At 38.4% G+C, this 21,741-nt stretch overlaps 1 protein-coding gene across 2 annotated transcripts in view; it reads right to left on the bottom strand.

Moving 5' to 3' along the window:
• Nucleotides 1-309: 309 nt before the first annotated feature.
• MSANTD1 (Myb/SANT DNA binding domain containing 1) overlaps nt 310-21,741 on the bottom strand; it is a 43,625-nt gene continuing 22,193 nt past the window's right edge. Inside the window, exons 1-4 of one of the 2 annotated variants that reach the window (XM_050338006.1) lie at nt 18,686-18,724; nt 18,303-18,567; nt 8,994-9,278; nt 310-1,354 (exon numbers count right to left, since the gene is read on the bottom strand). In XM_050338006.1, the coding sequence (XP_050193963.1) occupies nt 1,114-1,354; nt 8,994-9,278; nt 18,303-18,556 (780 nt within the window). In that variant the 5' untranslated portion in view covers nt 18,557-18,567; nt 18,686-18,724 and the 3' untranslated portion in view covers nt 310-1,113. Of the gene's footprint in view, nt 1,355-8,993; nt 9,279-18,302; nt 18,568-18,685; nt 18,725-21,741 lie in introns of those variants that run through there. The other variant, XM_050338005.1, reaches the window with a different exon arrangement.

Here is a 21,741-nt window from a genome sequence, read left to right as displayed (position 1 = left end):
TGCTGGTGCTTCATCTCATCTCCCAAGGCACAATCCTTTATGCCTTCGGCTCCCTCGTGTGGTGCATCCCTGTCGATCTGCAATACAGACCCCCCTTCAAACATCTAAATGCACACAGGAGCCATGCCAGCAGCAAATACTGCTGCTGAGGTGTTGAATGTTCTTCTTGACATCCATCTCTATATTTTGGGCATCAGCACAGGAGGCTTTTACACTGCAATTATTCATTGTAAACCTCTGACCATGGTTATCGCTCCCAGTATTTTTTGCTGTCCCAAAGCAAACTATCTGCCCAGCAATAATAAGTAAGTTTCTTCTTTTTTTTTTTATTTCATTTGATAGACATTATATATGTATATACACACAGTACAATATTTTTTTCTTTTGTGATAGAGAATAAATGAGAGTTTTCATTGCTGGTTATTTAAGTCAACAGATTCCAGTTAATAATGAAAAAAATTAAATGTTTAATATCAAAAACAACTTCAAGTATCTTCTATACATTTTAGTATTCAGTATATAGTAAGGTGGTTTGGGGGGGTTCTTTTCATATCAAAAAATGTATTTTAATAGATTATTTTTACCCTAATACTATAGAGTACTATTCATATCAGGCATGGAGTTTAAAAGGATGTATCTCATGGTCCCAACTAGCTCTTCACAAAAACCATAGGTCACTTATACAATCAGGCATATGTTTCAAAACAGGGTTTAATCATCAGCAAAGTCAAGGTGCAATTATCATGTTTAGAAATGCACTGTTTCATTCTCCTAAAACAGATCAAGCTGTAGTCCTTGATGTGAAGCAATATACAACACCACCGTTTGCAAAACAACACCTGACCTAGGCATAAATAGTACTTCAGTTCCCCGAGCTATTCATCCCTTAACCTTTCCGTATAAAAATAATTCAACTTAGGCATATATTGCACTAATTTTATCATACTGGATAGCTCTCACCCTGCATTATCTCTCCTTTTGCTTAACTAAGATTACACTAGGGTTTTAATTTCCATGGAAAACCTGGGAATAGAGCAACAGACACACATATGGTGTGCAATAAAGGGTTACCTATAGTAGCAATAATAATCTCAGAGGCATTCACAGAGGAAACTACACATTAGATTTGGAGATCATTTTCTCCAGTAGATTCATCATTCTCTCCTGTAACTGTAAGCTCTGAACTTGAATGATGTTTTGCTGATCCAGAATCCTGCGCACTTCTCTGCAGGTTTCTTCCATAGCTCTACTCAACTTCTTTTGTTCTTCCAGCATGGCTTCCATTAATTTTAGCTTCTTCTTTTGGAAGCTGCAGTTTTGCATTTTTCTTTTCTTAACTGGTCTTTCTTCAGCTCTGAAATGTGAATATTTGTTAACAATTAAACTCATATTTATATTTAAAAAAAAAAAAAAAGAAGAAGTTAGAACCTAAAATTCTATAGCACATTCTTGGCCAAGCTACAACCTAGTTGTATTTTTAAACTCCTGCGTTCTCCAATAAATTCCCTCTCAAGTTCATGCCAAAGCATAAGTATTTACTGTACTATTGCATGGTGTTACAGATTATAAGAAGTTTTTCCAGCTCATTGTTTTTAATAAGAACTTTCCCTGTGGAATACCAGACTTTTTTTTTCTTTTTTTCATCTTGACATTTCTTACACATAGAATTTATATACTGTATTGAGAGAAACATTTGGCTTCTGTGGGCATTGAAACTTCAATTTTAAAGGTGCAATAACCATCCCATTGAGAAAAAGTGCTACAGGGTTACATGTGGTGGTAACTTACAGATTGTTTTTTAAAGCATTGCATCAGTAAGGCTGGTCCCAATACAGAATATTAGTCTTGGAATTTGCCCTTGCATTAAGATACAGCAGTTGCTGTAGCAGAATATCTCTAACTCTCTCTCAGGATATGGAAGTTAGACAAGCTCATATCAAACTGTACATCCTCATCTGAAATATGCAGAACTGCCATGTTCAATTTGGGGCATATTTAAAGAATCTCATCTATGCTGTATCATTCTGAGTTTCTGTTTTGGAAGAGAGATAAACATGTAATAAAGACAGCGCTTTCAAGGTGTATAGTTCACATGGCTGTCCTAACTCAGGGTGACTGAACAACAACACATGGATTCAAAACCAGCCCACACTGCATACAAGTGAGAACACACACAGAGATCTGTTGCTCTTAACCTGTAATCTAAGAGTCATGCTAAAACGTGAAGGAGGAAGGAAGGCAAGTAGAAGGAATATGTGTAAGCATAGCACACATCTGAGAAACTTCCAGTTAGAGATGGATAACTTCTTTTCTAACTTCAAGTGCTAGTCCATGTCTTCATTTAGGTTTTTTGTAACTCTAGACTGGAGTCCCCAACATCAAAGTTATCTGATGATGTGTCTTGAAGTTCTTTGACACAAACAGCAATCTCAGTCATGTTCTGCCAAATGCAGTATCCTTTCTAGGTGAAATGCAATATTGAGATGGCACAGTTGTAACTAGTATGCCACGTCAACATCTTGCAGATTTTAAGACATCCTTGAATAAGGATAACTTGCACTCTTGAGGAATGTGTTTTTATTAAAGTGAAGAAGGGTAGTAGAGGTGAGGTCACTCAGCCGTGGCAGATTTGTATCATAATTTCATTCATGTTCTTATCCTTCTTGAAAGGCTTTGTGCAACAGTGACTATGACATTCAGATCTCTCAGCAAGAGAAATAAACAATCCTAAGCCCCTGAAAGACTTAATATGCAATATTGCAAATATAAGAAAAAGACACAAGCCCCTTGACATTTAAGAGTGCAATGACCCAGAAAGGGTGAGGTCTATAGAAAGAAACAAGTAATTAAATTAAATGCTATTAAATTCTTAGAGAAAGAAAAATTAGAATTGGTCATGAGGACTGTTTTGAGTACTGTTTAGTCATTTGAATGTGCTGTCCACCCCCCCCCCCAGACAGGCAGGAACGAGCAACAGTCTTCCTTCATAAATGTACACTAACAGGGTGAACAAAGACCACTGGCTTTAAGATTATCCAAGACTTTGAAGTTACCTGTACAACTCAAAGGACTTCATCAGAATTATATTGCTACAGCAATGCTAAGAGAAAGGAGAAGCTACTATCTTTATGCTAAACAAAACTTTGGAAGGTATGCAAAATAAACTCACCTTTGCAGGTTCTATATAGCATATTTGATTCGGGGCATAAAAAAAATGTGCCTAAAATAAATACATGCTGCTCTGCTCAAACTGTGAGTCGAGCTTGCTGCTGATGACCAAAATTATCACAGCCAATCCTGTGAGAATCCTATGAGGTCTTGGCTAACACCAAATTCTGTTTCTCCTCATTAATTCTAAGGGAATGAATTATTTCAAATGTAGTTCTCAAAGACGTCAGGGAAGTGTCTAAGGACAACACTGAATCTGTTATTCCAAGGTTCCCATCACTGAACTCACATTCACGAAGAGTTCATGCATTCCGGTATGCAGAGCAAGAACCTTTCTGAAATGATGATATTATTTTAGTCAAAGTCATATTTTGAATTTAAACTTGTCTTCGGAGAGGATTTAAATGTTGAAAACCTGATGAATCTCTATCCTCTTCCCTACATAATAGTACAAAGTAGCTATGCCAAGACCTCTTATCTTGAAACAAGTAGGAACTCACTCCTAGAGCCACAAGAGGGCTTCTGTGTTGCCAAAGTAAGCCCTGGTGAGAATAGTCCTTAATAAAGCATGAGAGAAAAAATCTGAGGCTTGTCACTGGTACTGAGATGCATCGAGTATTGTGTGGCTTTCTTGGCATTTGTGGCTGCTATTTGGTTTTTAATTTCAATTGAGACCAACAAAAAACCCCATGAAAAATAAAGATGGAGTGAGTTAGATTGAAAAAAACTAAAATAAGTCTTATTTTCAAGAGAAAATAAAATCTTTGAATCATTACTGTCCTAGAGTCTGCAAAGGATTTTACCTGTTTTTCAGTTAAATGTGATCCATCCAAAACCTGTGAGATGTAAAATCATACATCCAAGACAGTAACTGTCCTGCACAGATCCAGAGAGAAAAGAGCAGCAAAATGTCTGGTGGAGATGACAGCTACCTGGGGAACTGTGTCAGCAGTATCTGCAGTCTGTTAATAACTAAGAAAGCTGATGAATGCTAAATCAAAATCGTCTTTCAGCACATAGAAGTGCCCCCAAAAGAACAAGGATTCTTATCAAGGTCTCCAAAGTACTCTCTTTGTTTATCATTAACAAATCAAACTTGGTAATTAGGCAGCCTTCATTGGGAAGAAATACTTATTTCAGGAATCCCTGGCTTTGGTGGTGGTCCTGATCTCCTTTCCTTTCCAGCCACAGTGACTGTCAATGAGAGGGTTCTGTGGTCACTCACAAGTTCATAGTAAGGACTTGGCACTCAATATCCTCTCCTCTTGCAGAATAGCTCCTGAAGGAGAGCTCATGACAGTATCCACAGCCCCTGCCAAAGAAGCATCTCTCTCTTTGCCAAGCCTAGACTCTGAAAGTAAATTCCAAGATCTGGAGGAAAGAGGGCCTAGGAAATCAAGGACCTCTAATACAATCTGCTGATGCTCTTGGACTTCCAGTATCTATGTCAGGGAGCCTCCAAAAGGTTGGCATTGGCATTCCCCTGGCCACATGAACAAAGGATGAAAGAGCTTTGGCACTGGGACCATGCTCCAAGTAAAAACTCACAGAGCTATTTCCACGCTAGCTCTAAAACAGAGAGGCAGGGTTCAAAGGAAGCAAACCAAGGGAAAGAAAATGTTCCACCTCATGTAGGAGACTGAGCAGAAAGGACAGTGTGTATTGGACACAAGGAGGAACAAAGCAAAACTTCCAGATATAATCAGGCAAGATATTAGGTTAGTCTCAAATGCATTTTTTTGTCTGCCTATCTAGTATCAATTTAATTCACTGTTCAATTAAAAGTTCCTTGATTGATTGCTTACGCTCATCCAATAGGGCTTGTTTCAGGGATGTGTATGAATAATTAATAAAGCAGGAGTTCAATACAAAGAGTAATCCACTTTCTGATTACCTCGTGCCAAATGGGTCTCCAGTACAATCAGATTTTGGAATTTATGGTTTTCAACACCTAACAGCTGTTTCCTGCTTGTTTGTGCTTTTTTAACTATGTACAAATCTGAGCAGACCTCCATAACCCATATCTTTAGGAAAAATAATTAACAACGATCTGGAAATAAGCAATATTAATACTGGAGGTGGCACAAAGATCTTCAGGATCACAAGGACCGAGGATCAGGCAATCTGGATCTTCTGGTAAACTAAGCTCATTCAAACACAGCCAAATGCATTCAGGAATTAACGAGGCTCATCCTTGAAGTAAAGCATAGAAAAGAACCACAAAAATGGCTTGGAGCCTGGGCAAAGCACCTTGCTATGATAACAAGTCTGCATAATGAGTTAAGATGTACTACATAATGTGCATAGCCTAAAGCTCAAACTTCTTTGTAGATTATGCCCATTCAGATTTAAATAGCCAAGGCATAATTTTAGAAATATTAAAGGCTTTGCCAAAACTGCTTTTTCCAGAATTAGCATGATCACCAAGTTTTAATGCATTTCTTTTAATTCATTTCTTGGTTAATTCATGTTACCAATTGTTACTCTTTCTCCATATGTAAACCTTCTGTACCAAATCACTTAATCTACATTTAAAAATTAAAGAATACCAAAGACAGTACGATCGTGGTACACAACTACCCTGGGGCAAAAAGCAAAAAATACTGAAAGGATCTCCAATATAGTGAAAAGAAAGGTAAATAGAAGCAACATCCGACAGTTTCATTCACTACATTTTCATTAGAAACAAGGTCCTGGTTCAAACAAGGGTTTGCTTATCACTGGAAGCAAGGAAAGAGTGAATTCTCCGTCTTTGGAATTGATCAGATCCAGACTGGATATCCAGTAAAACATTTCCAAGACTCAGACAAATCACAGAAACAAAGAAGTGGAGGACAGCAGAGACCTGGGGCTCCTGAGAGCAGCTGTCCCCTGCTAAGGGAAGGATGTCACAGAACCCTCTCCCTCCATAACATTTCTGGGCTCCACACCAGAGTACCAAATTCAAATGGTATCTATCAAGAAGTCAGACTAAATGACATGGTGGGTTTATTGTGGTCTTTTAATCTCTGAAAGTAACTCTTTCAACCCCCATTTTCAGTGCAATAGAAATGGAAGAACAGATGAACCAAATTCACAGCCTGTATAATTATATTCTGCCATTACTTTAACAATGAAAATTAGTCCACAGGGTGAAAAAACACTGTTTTCAATTACATAAAACATCATTTATAATGGTGTCAGGAATTTGGATTTTAAAAGTTTAAGCTGCAGTGCAAGACTCCACCACATTGCATTGTATTATATGGCCATAATAGAATAAATCTATTATTGTCAGATGTTTTATGCAGTATAATACAAGCTTTGTTGAAGCCCAAGAAGTGTTAGAACAATGCTAAAGAAATAGCATTGTTAAAGAGGTATAGGGATTCCAGATGTTTTTCTCATCTGCAAATTGAAAGAAAAATTAATTTTATCCCACATTAATTGTATTATCACTAACTAGCAAAATTTGGGGTTTGTAAGAAGGTTCCAAACTCAAACAAAATGCAAAGAAAACCAGTTTCAACTATTTTTAGCCTGACTGAAGTATAAAACTTGACATTTTCTCTATCACGAAAGCTAAACATTACATTGAAATATTTTTTTAAGCTGGAATTTATATAGCCATGTAGCCTCCTGCTATGTTCAAGGATACTGTGCAAAACACAAAGCTGGCACTCAAAAGCTGTGTTGGAGATTTTAAAGGAATAACAGTAAAGTTTTCAGAAGTTTAAAAGTTGGCTTATAACTACTGTTTGAAGGGGTTTTTTCACTACCTGTTGTTGCCATAACATCGGAATTTTTATTACTGAAAAAAAAAAAACCCATAGTGTAACTCGTAAAATATACAGCTGTAAAACACATCTATATTTTACATATAGATTTGTATGTATATTTTTCAAAATATTTTTCAAAGTAATTGTTTTACACAGCCATTAAGCATACAAAAAAAAAAAAGAGGGAAATTGAGGACCTAAAATGTCTTTTAATTTCAAATCCCAATATTGTCTTCAGTTCCTTTTGTGTGTTTAGAGGAAAGGGCATTTACAAAAAGAGCCAAGACTGACCCAAATTTCATATGCTAATTCTTTTCTCTCTTGTTGGCTATTTCAAAGTGTTTTTTAAATAAAGGATGACACACTAATTGCTTAGGCTGAAAATTGCTTCTCAGTTCATAATTTTCCATTAGTAACTCTAAAAGAATTAACTTCCTTGTCTTACCATGGCAACTCTAAGTCGTTTTAACCCATCTGGTATCATTAGCAACTACTGTATTTCCTTCTGGTCAAGAAAGGGTTCCCTACTCTTCTCTCATTCTGGACAATCTGGACAAGCTTTTCCAACCTCCTTTGACCACTGGAATAACATTTTTTTCCCTGTCAGATACACACCCCTTTATCACAACTGCATTCTAGTTTTTAATCTGATAATGATGCTCACCTAAAATATTACACTGATCTCTCAAGTGGTATCTGCTGCTCAACTTTTTCTTTTTTTTAAACACAACGGAGCAGTTTAAATTTTAACTTGTGAATGAGTACATATCTTGCTGTTAAATAATATGCACCACGTTATATTGCACAAATTTTTTTATAGTAGAGACTGTGAGGGCATGCCTGCATTCTTAAATAGCCTAGTGAATAAACTCTACCACATTTGTGGAAAAGTAACCCCTTCTAATTATATGTATTTTTTAATGTTATTGTAAATCAAATTGTGAATTGGGAATAAAGTTATTCCTTCTGAAATGTGACTGGGGAGTTTGCAAATCCTGAAGTCAAATGAATTTGTGTACCAGGAATATCAACTAACAGTGAACTAGGATGAAAAAAATCATTGTTTGTGAACAAAAGGTTTGCTACAGTTCAAGAATTACACACCCTAATGGATATTCAGTTGCCAAAGAAAAAAGTTTTTAAAAATAATAAACTATTCAAGGACTATTCGCTTGAATGATTGAATGAATTTACCCTTTTTTTTTTTTTTCATTCAAGAGTGGGTCTGGAAACAATAATTCAAACTTGTTAGGTTGGTTCTTCTTCCAGCTCAACATCTTCACAGTTGCATGACTGACAGGTAATTTTACCATTTCAGTTAAAGCCTCAAAGTCTTGTGATAAGGATCTCCAGGATCAACTTTTTTCCTGCCAGAAAACTGTAATCAACTCTTATTTCACACCACTCTGGATGAAAAATGAGACCAGTAAAGTCTAAAATTTGTGTCAGAAGTACAACCCTGCCTTTTGTTAAAACTCTGCCTTCCAGAGAGCTCCAGTCATATCAAAAAAGGAAACACATGTTTGCATCTCAAATTAGCATTTACTTTTTTAAAAATGACATTCTCAATTATATTTAAAACACTGCAACGTACTTTCAAACTGCATGAATAGCTTTTCAGTGTCCACAGCAATATTTAGTTTGCATCTTTTCACCATCTTAATAATAACTGAAGCCAGAGAAATTTCATAGTCATATCAAAAGCAAAACTACAGCAAGCCAAAAATCATCTAAGCAGTGTTTTACATCTCTGATTGCACCGCAGGACTCTCTTGAACGTGCCTGTGCTCCTATCATAAACACTCTACCTGATGTGAGCCGTGACACGCATGCTGAATTTTGGCAATAATATACAACTTTTTGCCCAGCTCTCTGACTCCCTTTCAGTCTCTCATAAAGAAATAGCCCTAATTCAGCAAAATGGCTGAGACTGGAGAACAGATGTCATTCGTGATTTACAGAAGAAACACAAGAGTTGTCAGAGAAAAATGTGTGAGGGTGTCCCCTTCACAGAGCAGACCTGGTTCATTCTGTAAAATACAAGAAAGGGCAGAAAATAGATGCTACCTCAGCTTGTAAGAAAGTAAGCTCGATGAGCTTTCTGAATGTTCATCTTCAAAGCATTCTTCCCTTCCTTCATATGTAAACTGGTTATATGGCAAATACAGCGGTGTAGACTTAGCTGATGGAGACTGAGAGGCCTCTGTCTGTGATGTAGAAGGACCTGGTTGCTGATTTTCATGCATTTTCACATCGCTGTGGTCTGTCACTTTGGATAAGATCCTATCAATGGTTTTGTAGTAAGGCCAGTCAGGTGCAACAGTTTCACTATCAGTCATGCATTTTAATTTCCTGCAAGAGAAGGCACACAACATTAAAGTTTGTTTTGCTAGAAAAGTGCTTTTCATACAGACCTATCTAAAAACTTTTGCTCTGGTCACATTTAGGACTCAAACTGAATGCTTTTAATGAGAATAAAATTAGACATTTTTTTCTTTTAATCTCCAATGAAGCCTTTCAAGTTCTTTTCCCGGGTTTGACCTGTGATTAAAAGTCGCATGTAAACCCCAAATTAAACTGAATACAAATAGAGAACATTACAACTCCTAATGGAAATAGGACTATGTTGATGGTTGAATAATTTTTCTTGCCCTTACAGAACACCAGGCTAACCAATCTGACAACAGTCCCTGACAACTAGAGTAGGCAACACATCACAGCCTTTACCAAAGTGTGGGCAGCCCTGTCCTTCCACTCTTTGAAGAATAAATATTTGTTTTCCATAATGAATACAAGAGGCTATAAACATAATTCATATATTTTTCTTAATATTTCTTAAAAGTTCTGAATTGCCTTGGTAAACATCTCAATAATAACCATGAGATGTAGATATCTGTTCATTTGTTACAGAATAAAGATCAGTGCAGGCAGAAGCACAGAATTTCATTAATTTACAAAAAAAACAAAACAAAACAAAACAAAACCAAAACCAAGCTAAAACAGTTAATGCATTAGAAATAGCATGAACAAAAAACATTGCAGTGAATGGACTATCAACCATGACCTTGTCTTTTCACATGCATTTTACTATGAGATCTATTATTCAGTCCTCACAGAAATTTCACTGCTATCCCACTTGGTACCCATTGTTATTTTATTTGGTTTTACTGAGAAATGTAAAACTGAGGTGTATAGAGGAATTATACATCTCAGAAGCTCCAGTGCCCAGCTAGAGCCCCAAACTTTCTTTTCATTTGCCTTTCCCAGTTGGGATCTTGTTCCTCTAAATCAAAATGCAGGAAGGGAACACAACAGGAAAGGCAAGACCAATGACAAATGCTCCATTTGAATAAACCAGATTTCATTCAAATTAACAAAAAGCTGAACCAAATCTGATTCTCACAGATAGCAAGAGGTTTCCACTTGCAGGGGGAAAAAAATAGGATAAAAACTATTCCTGGACACCTGGCCCACTCCCTTTTCTTGAAGCCTTTCAGGTTTTTCCTTCTCAGAATCCATCCTGCCCACACTGGTCCTGCAAGGGGTAGAATTAAATAACATGTAAACATAATAAAAATGGTGCCAAACTTAAAAGTGAGAACTTGAAGTTCTTCCTTTTAAACAGCTCTCAGCCTAGAGTAAGGGGAAATCCACTAGTGAGAAAAGAAGGTAGAAAGATTTGCTTAGATTTTAAAGCCATTTAAGGATTCTTTTTTTCCTTGTCCTTGCAAGGTCTGATGAGCTTTTCCAGCTATTTAGAAATGCACATTATAGTCCTGCACAGCAAAGCCTCACAGCCATCCATACTTTTATGCCCTCTATGCACCCAAAATTTTAATTTCATACATGTTTCACAACCTACTGCTGCAATTTCATAGTCAGGGAATATCTAGCACAACCTACAAATACATGCATATCCATTTAGCACAGATAGAAAATAGCTAAATAGAGGGCTGACAATGACCATCAATTGATATTGATTATTTTTAGTTCCATTGTTTAGGCTATTTGCATGAAAGAAACGTATCAATTAAACCACTGTAAGCTACTAGCCAAGTCCACATGGCACATTTGTTTGCCTGTGTTGAACCCACCCCCCGCCCCCAATCTATTCAAGTTGTGGTGTTTAAAACATCACCATCCCCAGCTGCTGACTGTAGTGCATGCACCGTGCTCAGCATCTCCACGGGTGAGATGACCAAAGGCCCCACGTGAGCACATCTCAGCCGGGCACTGCCAAGGCCACCAGCTGCTTTGAGACTTCACAGGACGTGGTTTCACCTGTCCCAGTATAAAAACCCTGGGGTCCTACACTTGCCATGAGCCTCCAGGCAGTTTACAAGCCAACAGCAACTACTCTTTGTGCCCAGAGATGGAGCCAGTTTTTCACCCAGCTGGCAGTACTTCCATTTGGAGTGTAACATCCCAGCTTGGATACAGCGATGTTCTTGGAGACCGCATCAAAAAGGTTTCTGCTGTCAAGCTACACAACACACTTTGCTCTACCCTCATCCACAGATCTAGTCTTTGAATCACAGGAGGCAAGTAGGTCAGTCAGATGTGATTGCCTCCTAGTAAACCCATTCTGGCTATTTCCAGCCACCACCTTCTCCTTTAGGTGACTGGAAATTGCTTACAAGGCAGATTGCTCTGTGATCTTCCTAGGAGCTGAAAGGGAGATGATCAACTTTTAATTCTTGTTCCTGTCTTTTTTGAAGATTCAACAGCCTTCCTCCAGCCCCCAGGGACCTCCCTCAATCTTCACAAAACTTTCACAGAGATGATTCCCAACTCAGTCCTTTCCTACTACTGATAATTCCACTACCTCTGCTCCAGGCACACACAACAGAGACAGTGGCTAAAGGGGGCCTACAAGAAAGATGGGGAGAGATTATTCAGCAGGGCCTATTGTGATAAGACAAGGGGTAATGGTTCTAAACTTTAAAAGGGTAGATTTAGACTAAATATAAAGGAAAAAAATTAATAAGAGTGGTGAGAACCTGAAACAGGTTGCACACATAAGCTGTGGATGTTCATCCCTGGCAGTGGGATGGGGCTTTGAGCAACACGGTGTAGTGGAAGGTGTTGAAGAACAGGTATTTTGCCTGAGTAGGTCATTACCTTGGGGTTTATTTGACTGAGCTCGGCTGTGCACCCAGACTCCATTTTTTCCAGAGCTATGACCATTTTGAAGGAAGGGCTGCTGTTTATTACCAGCCCGTAGAGCTGTAGTTACCGCTATATAAACCCAGGTATTCCTCTGGCTCTCAGTGCACTGAGTGGATAGTAATTCTTCTACTGCTGACTGCTTACCAGAGCTCTGAGCCAAATAAAAGGGATCACTACCACGAGTTAGGCAAGAGAACTGTGTTAGCTTAAAAGCAGCACCAGCAGCAATCACCTACCCGTATGGAGTCTGGCTCCTACACACAGTAAAAAGGATGAAACAGATAGAGAGATGAGAAGATAAAGGAGAAGGGAGTGTCAGTCCTTTGGAAAAGAAGTAGAAAGACTGCAGGTGGAGATAAATAGGGAGAACATTGGCTGGAATAGTGGTCATGGTTTAGCTCTCTGGTAAAAACAAATCAAATAACTAACTTCGTAATATTAATATTAAGTTTCAGTAAACCCAGTTGTTTGTTTTGCAACTACCAGAAGTCCAGAAACCTAGTGAGACAGCTGAGAGCTTTTGCCTGCAATGAGGTAAGCATAACCCTGGAAAAACTGAAGTCTAAAATTAATTTACTGCTGTCAGTCATTACTATAACTCATCACAGCAATCTTAGTTGCTTCCAAAAGATAAAAGTTGGGTTGTTTGTTTGTTATAATGCAACGTGAAGATGTTAAAAAGAAACACTACAATCTGAAGGCTAGAATGCAATAGTCCAGAAATGAGAGAGCAAGATGTGCACTTTGAAATTGGACAAATCCCCACCTGAGTGAGCAAGGCAGGCAGAAAAATTAGGTAAGAAACAGGAGTAAGAAGGGAGAAAGTCAGCAGAGCTTGCGAAACAAATTCACACTGGGCTTATCTAGACCTGTTGCTGTTTCATGAGGCTCTATTAAAATCCAGCTGAGAGCAGAAGCAACTGAGAACTCTCTCCAAAAAATCAGGGAACAAAGTCAGATTTCCAGCAGACAAATATCTAAGGCATGCCAACCCAGTTAATTTAAAAGGTGCTTGCTTGTCTTATTCCAGAGAAGTGAATAAATTAATGGACTTTGAGATCCTACTGCCAAAATGTTCCGCCAAATGGACTGAGACAACTGTTGAGTCATTCGTGCTGCCATTGACCTTTCTTCAGGCTTTATTATCTGTGCCTATTAATCCACTTTCTAAAACAATCATAATATGTTCTACAGATTTTTTTTAAAATCATCATTATTTAGTCAGCAAAAAGCGAGCAATCTATAGCTTGCCTCTTTTTTTTAGGCTTTGCTCAAAACAGTATTGCTTTTCTATTATTGTTGCAGTATTTGATATTACTACTTGCCTCAAGGAATGGATACAAGATCCATCTCCTGGGGTTTCTAGGAAAAGCTTTCAAAATAAATAATAAATAGCAACTGTTCATGAACCAATCAATGGTGAGCAAAAGAAAGATGTATGAAAGTACAGTATTAAGTTGTGCATCTGCTATAAATTATTGAAATTAAAGAGAAAGACTGTAAAATATTCAAATTCAGCTTTCTGTAGTAATTTGGATACACTTTTATTTTATCATTTTCTGTAACAGAGGTCAAATATTCCAGTTGCTTAAGGTCATAGAGTACAGCAACGGGTTTCACAAGCAACAGTGTTTAATTGCTGTCATGTACACATGAAAATAAAAAATTAGACTACTCTTTTATTCAAATCATGAGACTGATTCAAATTTACCAATCATTAACATTAACAGACTGTGATTCAAATCAAAGAGCAACAGCTGCATCCTGTTTTCTAGGCTTTGGGGAGGGTGATGTTTTTTAAAATAATACATTTGCATTCGCACAGTTCTTATTTTTAAACACCACAAGGAATCAGTCAAAACTGTGGACCACTGTGCAAGCTGTACAAGCCCTGCTCCCTTTTTGTGAGCCAGTGTGTACTGTGTTAGTGGCAATATTCTACCAGCAGATCCAGTGCACTGTTACACAGATCAGCATATCAGTGGTGACAGGACAGTGCTTCCTTTTAGAAGGACTAATTGCAGGTTCATATGAGCTGATAGCCCCAAGCTGGCTACATAACAAAAGAATCTGGCACATACTCTGTGTGATGCTAAACTGCAAGAGCTGCCACGCTAATCTCAGCAAAACTTTTGATGACCAGCGCATCAGAAGGCTTAACTTTGAATTCCAGGAAGCTTGACTCAGCCCTTCCTCCTTCCAAGATGGATAAATAGGGAGGTTCATAGAGCTCACTGCACAGGTGTCTTTGAAATGGAACATTAAAAACCTCGTGGCTGATCTAGCCACAGCAGATATTTCAGATTTTACAGCAATGCCTAAAAGCAGAACTTTACTCAAATGCACCTGCAAAAAAAAAAAAAAATTCCTTCCACCTATGGGGCTGTGCAGTATTTTCCATCCAGTCAATTTGCACGGTGGATGAAATGGTCCCTTAATATACTGAGACTCCAGTGAGAATTATTTCAGGTCACGGTATATTCTTCCCTGAATAGTTTCCTCCAAATGCACTTGGACTACAGTCATGCAGAGGAAAACAGGAACTGCTGTCAGATCAGCCCATCGTCTTGCTGCCTCACTCCTGACAAAGGTCAGTGCTAAATACTTCAAGAATGATTTTGACAGCTTTTGGGGGCACATTCACCCAGAAAAACACGTGATTATTTTTCCATCGACAGCTAGTAATATCCTGAAACCTGTTGTCCTTTATAACTCTACCTAATTGAAAGACAAACAACATCTGTATTTTTATTTAATAAATCTAATTTTTAGTAAAACTAATAATAAAACAACCTGCTGCTCTCTTGGTGTCAATGATTTTCAGTGGTAATGGGTTCCACATGCTTATTATGCAGTGCAATACAAATTTATATGACTTCAACTAGTTTTACATTTCTTGCCTTGCAATTCTAATAACTTTTTGTATTATAGCAAAAAAAAATCTGCTTTATATTCTGAAAAATAGTAGTGTATATTTTTATGCACCTCTAAAACTCCTTTATATTTCTTTGCCTTCACAAACTTTCCCATTTTTCTTAATAGAGAAAGCTTTCCACAGCTCAGCCTAACTGTGTTTTCTGAGCAACTTCTCATTCTCTTGTCGCCTCGTTGAAATATAGGGCAGTCAGAAATAAACACAAGAATTCAAGGAGGAGATAATGAGGTAAAATAGATTTCTATATGGCATTTTAACACCTGAACAACGTTTTCACCTCAGATGTGGAGGAATGGGATGTGTTCACCCTAAAATTGCTTTGCTGATAGATGCTCACATGCACTGAACTACACCTGAACTAACTGTGTGGCAGCAGAAAATCCCACCGAGGATCCAGAACCAGGGTGAATACTTGGGCTGGGAGCAAATTCTGAGCCTGCTGCCACTGCATGCACATGCATAGTTACATTAGCTGCAGCAACTGCAATAATTACTGGACAAAAAGGCTCCTCCCCTACTTATTCATATGTTTGTATGACTTTGACACCTTCTGCACAATAACGAATGGCTTTCACTGAGCAGAATAAATAAAACAATATTTACTGAACTGCCTCTTAAAATGTCATGGGATCCTCAAACTGGAAAGCATCATTATAAACATGTTCACTGCTTTCTATTTTAGTTCCTTTTATGTTTCAGACCAATAATACCTGTTTCAAGAAATGTCCCAGGATAAGACATGCCAGTGATAACACTTTTAAAACTGAACTTGGTTAAAAAGATTAGTAGAAATATTCAAGTAGTGCTTTTCCTTTTATAGAAAAAATATACACATAGATATCCATTTATATAGGTAGGTGTAGCAATTTGTAGGACAGCATTTTATGTTCCTTTATGAAATTGTAGCACATAAATAATAATATGATCTGATTAAATATTCTAATGCAGTTCATATCTGGCTGTCAAAGGCAGACTAGATACCATTCCACCTCTGAGCATTGTAAAAAGCTGCCTAAAAAAGTAAAGGACCCTGAAGTCGTGGGAAGAAATAAACACTCAGGTGCAGAACATCCCCCTAATTGCTGCTGCTGCTACGTTCTCCCATGTCACACTTATTAACCCTACATAATCTTTACAAAGTATTATCTCAAAATAGAGCATTTTCCTACTCTCAGGATCTTCTTTTCCAGTTTATGCCTCAGTGCAGGGATGATACTCAGAAATACAGTGAGGTAAAGCATCTTCCTCAAGTGACCTGCAGGCACCAAAACATGGATTAAAACTCAGCTGCCATACAGCAAAGCCAGCACTCAGTGGCCACTCATATCATTTACAGTTTCATCACCACGTTCCCTATCCTCACACAGCACCAAAAAGTATCCAGAAAACGAGATATTCTAAGTCACAGCTTTCGTTTGTCCCCGTTCTCTGCACCGCCTCACCTTGAATGCAAAGCACACGGGTTTTGAACAAACAATAAAAAGATGCATTTCACATTCAAGAGTACAAAATGAAACAGCACTCTGACAGCGCAAGGCAGTTTTCTAACTCGCCAAAATTAGCATCTCAATCAATAAGCAGGGAGCTGCAATGCACTGCAAAATAGAAAAGCAGCCTGACAACATGCAAGAGAAGCAATCTTAGAAGTTCACCAAAATAGAAGGGTATTTTTTTTAAAGTGCAGTTTCTCTCTCACACACACGGAGTGCATGTATGTGAGTGATCTTATTTCTCCCCTTCCCCCCATGCAACTTTAAAGTAAAAACATTAATTAGGAAAAAAAAAAAAAGAGAGTCCCTAATTGATGACAACACTGAAAATTTAGAACAAAGGCTGACAGAAATAACCTATTCCACTTGGCAATTACGGCACTTAAATATCGTGCAGTGTTGGTAGACACCTGTAAAATCTCAGTGCCACGAGACATATTTCTCAGCAGGGAGGACTGCAGATTTAGCAGACTAAGCAAAAGCCTGGTAGCCAGCAACTCCCGACTTGCTGGGGTGATGCTGGGCAAAAATTTGTCTTACTTCCAGCTTTCTCGGCTACAGTCTGAGTAAAGAAAACTGTAAGGATTACAGCAGGGTTAGTGAAACATTTTGGAGACATTAGCATTTGCTACAAAACATCAGGTTTAATATTATGGCAAATGATGTTAAACATTAGGCTTGTGGATCATAGAAATGTAGAAGGACATTCAAAGTTAAGGGGTTTACAGGATTTTCCCTAGTTTTCTATTTGATGAGCAGTCTCTGCATTAAATACAGTAAGGGTGCCTTACAGAAAAGCGAGCAGTTTTAACATGGTTGCCTGCTGTAATAACCTTTTTTATTATTAATATGAGCTTTGAGGAGAGATTAAATAAAAGAGTCACATATTTGATTTTCTTGCATTACAAGCACACAGCTCAAATCACCACTCAGGATTTCCAGTATGAGGCAGTTTGTGCCTCACAGAGATAAGAATTTAAAAAAAAAAAAAAAAAAGATATGGAAATATTTCTGTTAAGTTCTAATTATTTTTCTCCCTGCATACAACAAATGCACAAATGCCTCGCATTTTCTGAAGCCAACTTCCCCTCCTGCCTGCCTGCCTGTTCTTTATCATCCCCTTGTAGACACCTCCGCCCTCCCCCCGACTCCTTTGGAGCAGTATTGACGGTGCACATTGATTCTCTCTCTGCAGATATAATAGTTCTTTCACTGCTGCTGCTTATAATTATAGCAATGTGTGTCACTCAGTAATAAGACATTCAATTATTCTTGGCCCCGTGAAGTGTAACCCTTCAACTCACGAGACCAAAATCTAGGAGCATCAGTCACCCCCCCACACCCCCCAAACATTATTCTCTTCTAGATTTTTTTTAACTTTGCCTCGCAATTCCGATCCTCAGTGGCCACTTCAAACTGCAGGAGTTTCCCTGCAAGGAACTGGCTTCCAAGCTAACAAAATCAGTCCCCTCAGCAAAGAGCAAAAAAAAAAAAAAAAGATAAATCTCTTTTCCCCACTAAATACATTTCCATCCCTCTGCATCATAACAACACCAGCTAATTTTAAAGAAACAAAGTTGTCCCAGAGTTTGACATGAAACGGGGGGAAAAATTAACAATGACGTAACAGCATTGGCAAGAGAGAATTTTAAAAGCGATATGAACAATCTTTAATCTTTTATCGACAGATTTCCTCTAGGAGACTTCTTTCTGAAAGGCAAAAATCATCTGCGCCGTCCCTGCTAAAATCTCTTAAAATAAAAAGAATGAACTGAAGCTTACCTGTACTGGAATGTCATATTTGTAATTTTTATCTTTATTTCCTCTCCGTGGCGAATTTCTCCAGTCATTTCAAAGAGTTTGTTAGCCATTTTCTCATAAACTTTGGCATTCCTTTTAGTTTGTTTCAGCTCATCAAAAAATTCTTCCCAAACCAGCATTAAACCTCTCATTTCTGCATCAGTCCAGTTCCTGGCCCTCCTGTGTTTCTCAGTCTGAGAAGAGACAATGTAACTGGGAATTTCTGCTGCAGCCATTGCTGACTGACCTAAAAGGGTTTTAAAAGAGGACACTTAATATAGATTGAGTTTTTAGTTTAGGTTTTTTGTAGTGCAAGACATGCATATGTGGATAAAGAATTTGAATGACAACAGAACATATGAAACCTTTTTGCAACAGCTTGAAGCTTGAGTGCACAAAATGGGGCCTACATCTGACAGGCAGGAATTTAGTTAAAAGCTTTTAAACAGAGAAACGTCATTTTGATGTCACGTTTCCATAGCAACAGAGCAACTGCATAAGCTACAACAACAAAAACCTTTTAACTGAAAGCCAAAGAATCAGGACAAAGTTGACAGGCCATCAATATTAAAGCTTTTAAACACTTTAGGTTTAACAAAAAAAAAGATCTATGCAGCCTTTGAGAAGCTACTTTTAAGTTTCTCCTTCTTTTTTAGCTTTTCCCTTACCTTTTAGGCAGACAATCTGCTAGCAGGGGGTCATGGTCGCCTGAACGAGCTTTTAAGTTGCGCCTTGACAGACTCTCTAGGAGGTTGCAAGGACTGAGGCCATGTACACAAAAAAAAAAAAAAAAAAGCTTTTTTTTTGCAAAGATATTCTGCAAAAAGAATCAGCCAGCTTTATGAAAACTATACATCTCTAAGCTAATAAATGTTTAAGCAGGCAGGCTCATTAAAAGGAGCCTGCATCTGGGTTTTAGAACATGCACAAAATAGTATTTAAGTGTTTAAATATCGAGAGAAACGTATATAAAATTTCAATATAAAGCCACTTTTTTTCCCTGAGATGTTTTGCTGCTGATAAGCACACACTGCAGTCCTGTCAGTATGAATTTGCCTTTGTAGGTATGTATTACTGTATGTGTATTTTGTATTCCTAGTAATTTAGATGCTATTTATGCAGCCTGTGTTCTGCCTTAGGACTGCAGCAGAAGCATTTCACCTGCTTTATGGGCAACCTAAAAGGATTATTCAATGAGTTAAAAAAAGGCTGTGAGATGCTTAGAACTGCGAATAAATTGCTTTGCTGTAAAACAAGCATTTTGAGCTGGTCTTTATATAGGGCTAAATTCTGCCAGCAGTTACACCAGAGAAGCACTGCTTATTCATTGCATTAAATACAAGCAGTGGGCCAAATCCTGCCCCTCTCACACTCCTGCGATCTGACAATAATCCTTCTTCACAAAAGAGGGAGATGCAGGAACTGCATTAATTCCAGCAGCACAACCAGCTAAAGGAAAAGATGTGCATTTCCTACAGCCTGAATAGAATCGTGTTATGTAAAATATAAATAAATAAACCACGGACCTTTCTTATTATTATTTTTCTGTTTCAGCATATAACAGCAATAACGACCTCACTGCAGGGCATTTCCTGAAGATTAATGGCAGGCAGGGGTTAATGGCCTGAGGCTCACCCAGTCAGTCGTTAATCCCCAGGAAATGTTCTGTGCCTCAATCCTTAATGCTTAAGTATCCTATAAATTGTAAGTCTTCTCATAACCACATCCTTGATCTTAACAATAGTTTAAAAATGCACAGCTTGGTTTGCATCCTGGAGATGGCAAAGAGAGCACATAATGTTCCTAAAAGGTACACTAGTGACATTTGTAGTACCATTGCCTTCTTTCTATTTTATTTATTCTACTGTTTATTGCAAGAGGCACAACGGCATACCATAGAATAAGGGAAGGGATTGGGGGGGGGAATCACATATACTGTACATAGGAACTTCCACTGATACAACCCTGAACATGTCTCTGTCAGAAATATACCTGCTGAGTCACTGCCTTCCTCAGGAAAAAAAAAAAAAAGAGAGAGAGAGAAATAAAGAAAAAAATCCCCTAGCTTCCAAATAGCTGCTTTTAACTACTAATATGACAGCCTAGCAACTATTACCTTTAAAAATGTGTAAATAGCAGCATATGTTGTGATGATGATCTTGCATGGTTTGTCTCTTGGGTGGCCAGCTGGGAGACATCACATGATCAGGGGACAGATGGTGGTCAGAAGAGGATCAGCTGATGACACATTCATTTTATTAATTTATTGTTTTGTTTTGAAACTCTCATCACTTAACCTTGGGCTCCAGGCAGCTATGTTAATAAAACCGTACCGAACTGAGCCGCCTGCAGTCACAGCCAGTGGCTGGGGATCACCAGGACAAGTTTAAGGGACCAACGCAGTGCCTCAGAAGAAAATACCATCGCTCTAGGTCTGACTTGGGACCATATCACACTACTGCAAAGCCAGGCTTGCTTCTCGACCTTTAATCATCCAGTAGAGGTCTGTTTTTCTCCTCCAGACTTTAATCCACCAAGGTTCTGAAAATGCCGACTAACACCACTGAAACCCATAGCATGATACACACACGTTGTAAAAACTAAGAGATGCATGTGATTCCTGCTTTAAAGATATTTTTAATCCAGTTTCAAGTACAACAACCCAGACAGGGTGAGTGAAAACCTTTCCAGCTGCAACAAGTTCTTTCTGTTGTAGTCCACAACCATTCCTTCCCCTCTCCATCCACATGTGCCTGGCATATGTGCCGCTGCTCCTTGTGCTTCACACTGGCCCCCAGACCCAAACTGAGGATCCTGCAGGAGGGGGGCGTTTGTTTCCCTGTGAAATTCACATCTCAGCTTTTCTATACCCTGTTTTCTATTAGTGTACTTGACAGATTGATATAGTGGTATAGTGCTATTTAACATCTGTTAAATAAAAGAAATGCCTTCTAATAATACCTCCCTTATTCCCCTCCTCTCAGTACCAGAAGGGAATCTAAGTTTCAAGGACTCAGGTTTTATCCCCTCCTCTGAGAAAATAATTGATGTTAATTATGGAGACCCCGCATGCCTCCTCTACCTCGCTGAAGCACACGTGCCAAGTGGTTGATAACGTGACTGTTTTCCTATACAGAGCTGAAAGCAAGAGAAGTTTCTTTTATCCCCAAATAATCCCTGCAGTCTTCACTAGAGCCAGGGGAAGGAAAAGACACCTCTCCAGGCTGCGCCTCTCTCTGATGGTGTTCTGTAGATCCGTGCAGTTCCTGGGAGTCACTAAGCCCTTGTCCTGGTCCCTCAGTTGGGACAAACAGCTAAGATGGGACCAGCAGACCTTCAGGGGAAGAGCAGCCCTGCAGCAAGAGCTGTCCCTTCCCAAGATGGGGGCATTGGGAAGAGAAGCTCAATTAGCACTCAGCTG

This window comes from Myiozetetes cayanensis, unplaced genomic scaffold, assembly GCF_022539395.1.
Source record: "Myiozetetes cayanensis isolate MyiCay16 unplaced genomic scaffold, myiCay2020 scf7, whole genome shotgun sequence".
NCBI classification, from domain to species: Eukaryota; Metazoa; Chordata; class Aves; order Passeriformes; family Tyrannidae; genus Myiozetetes; species Myiozetetes cayanensis.
Note: the sequence above shows the minus strand (reverse complement) of the source record. Positions and strands in the feature narration are given on the sequence as shown.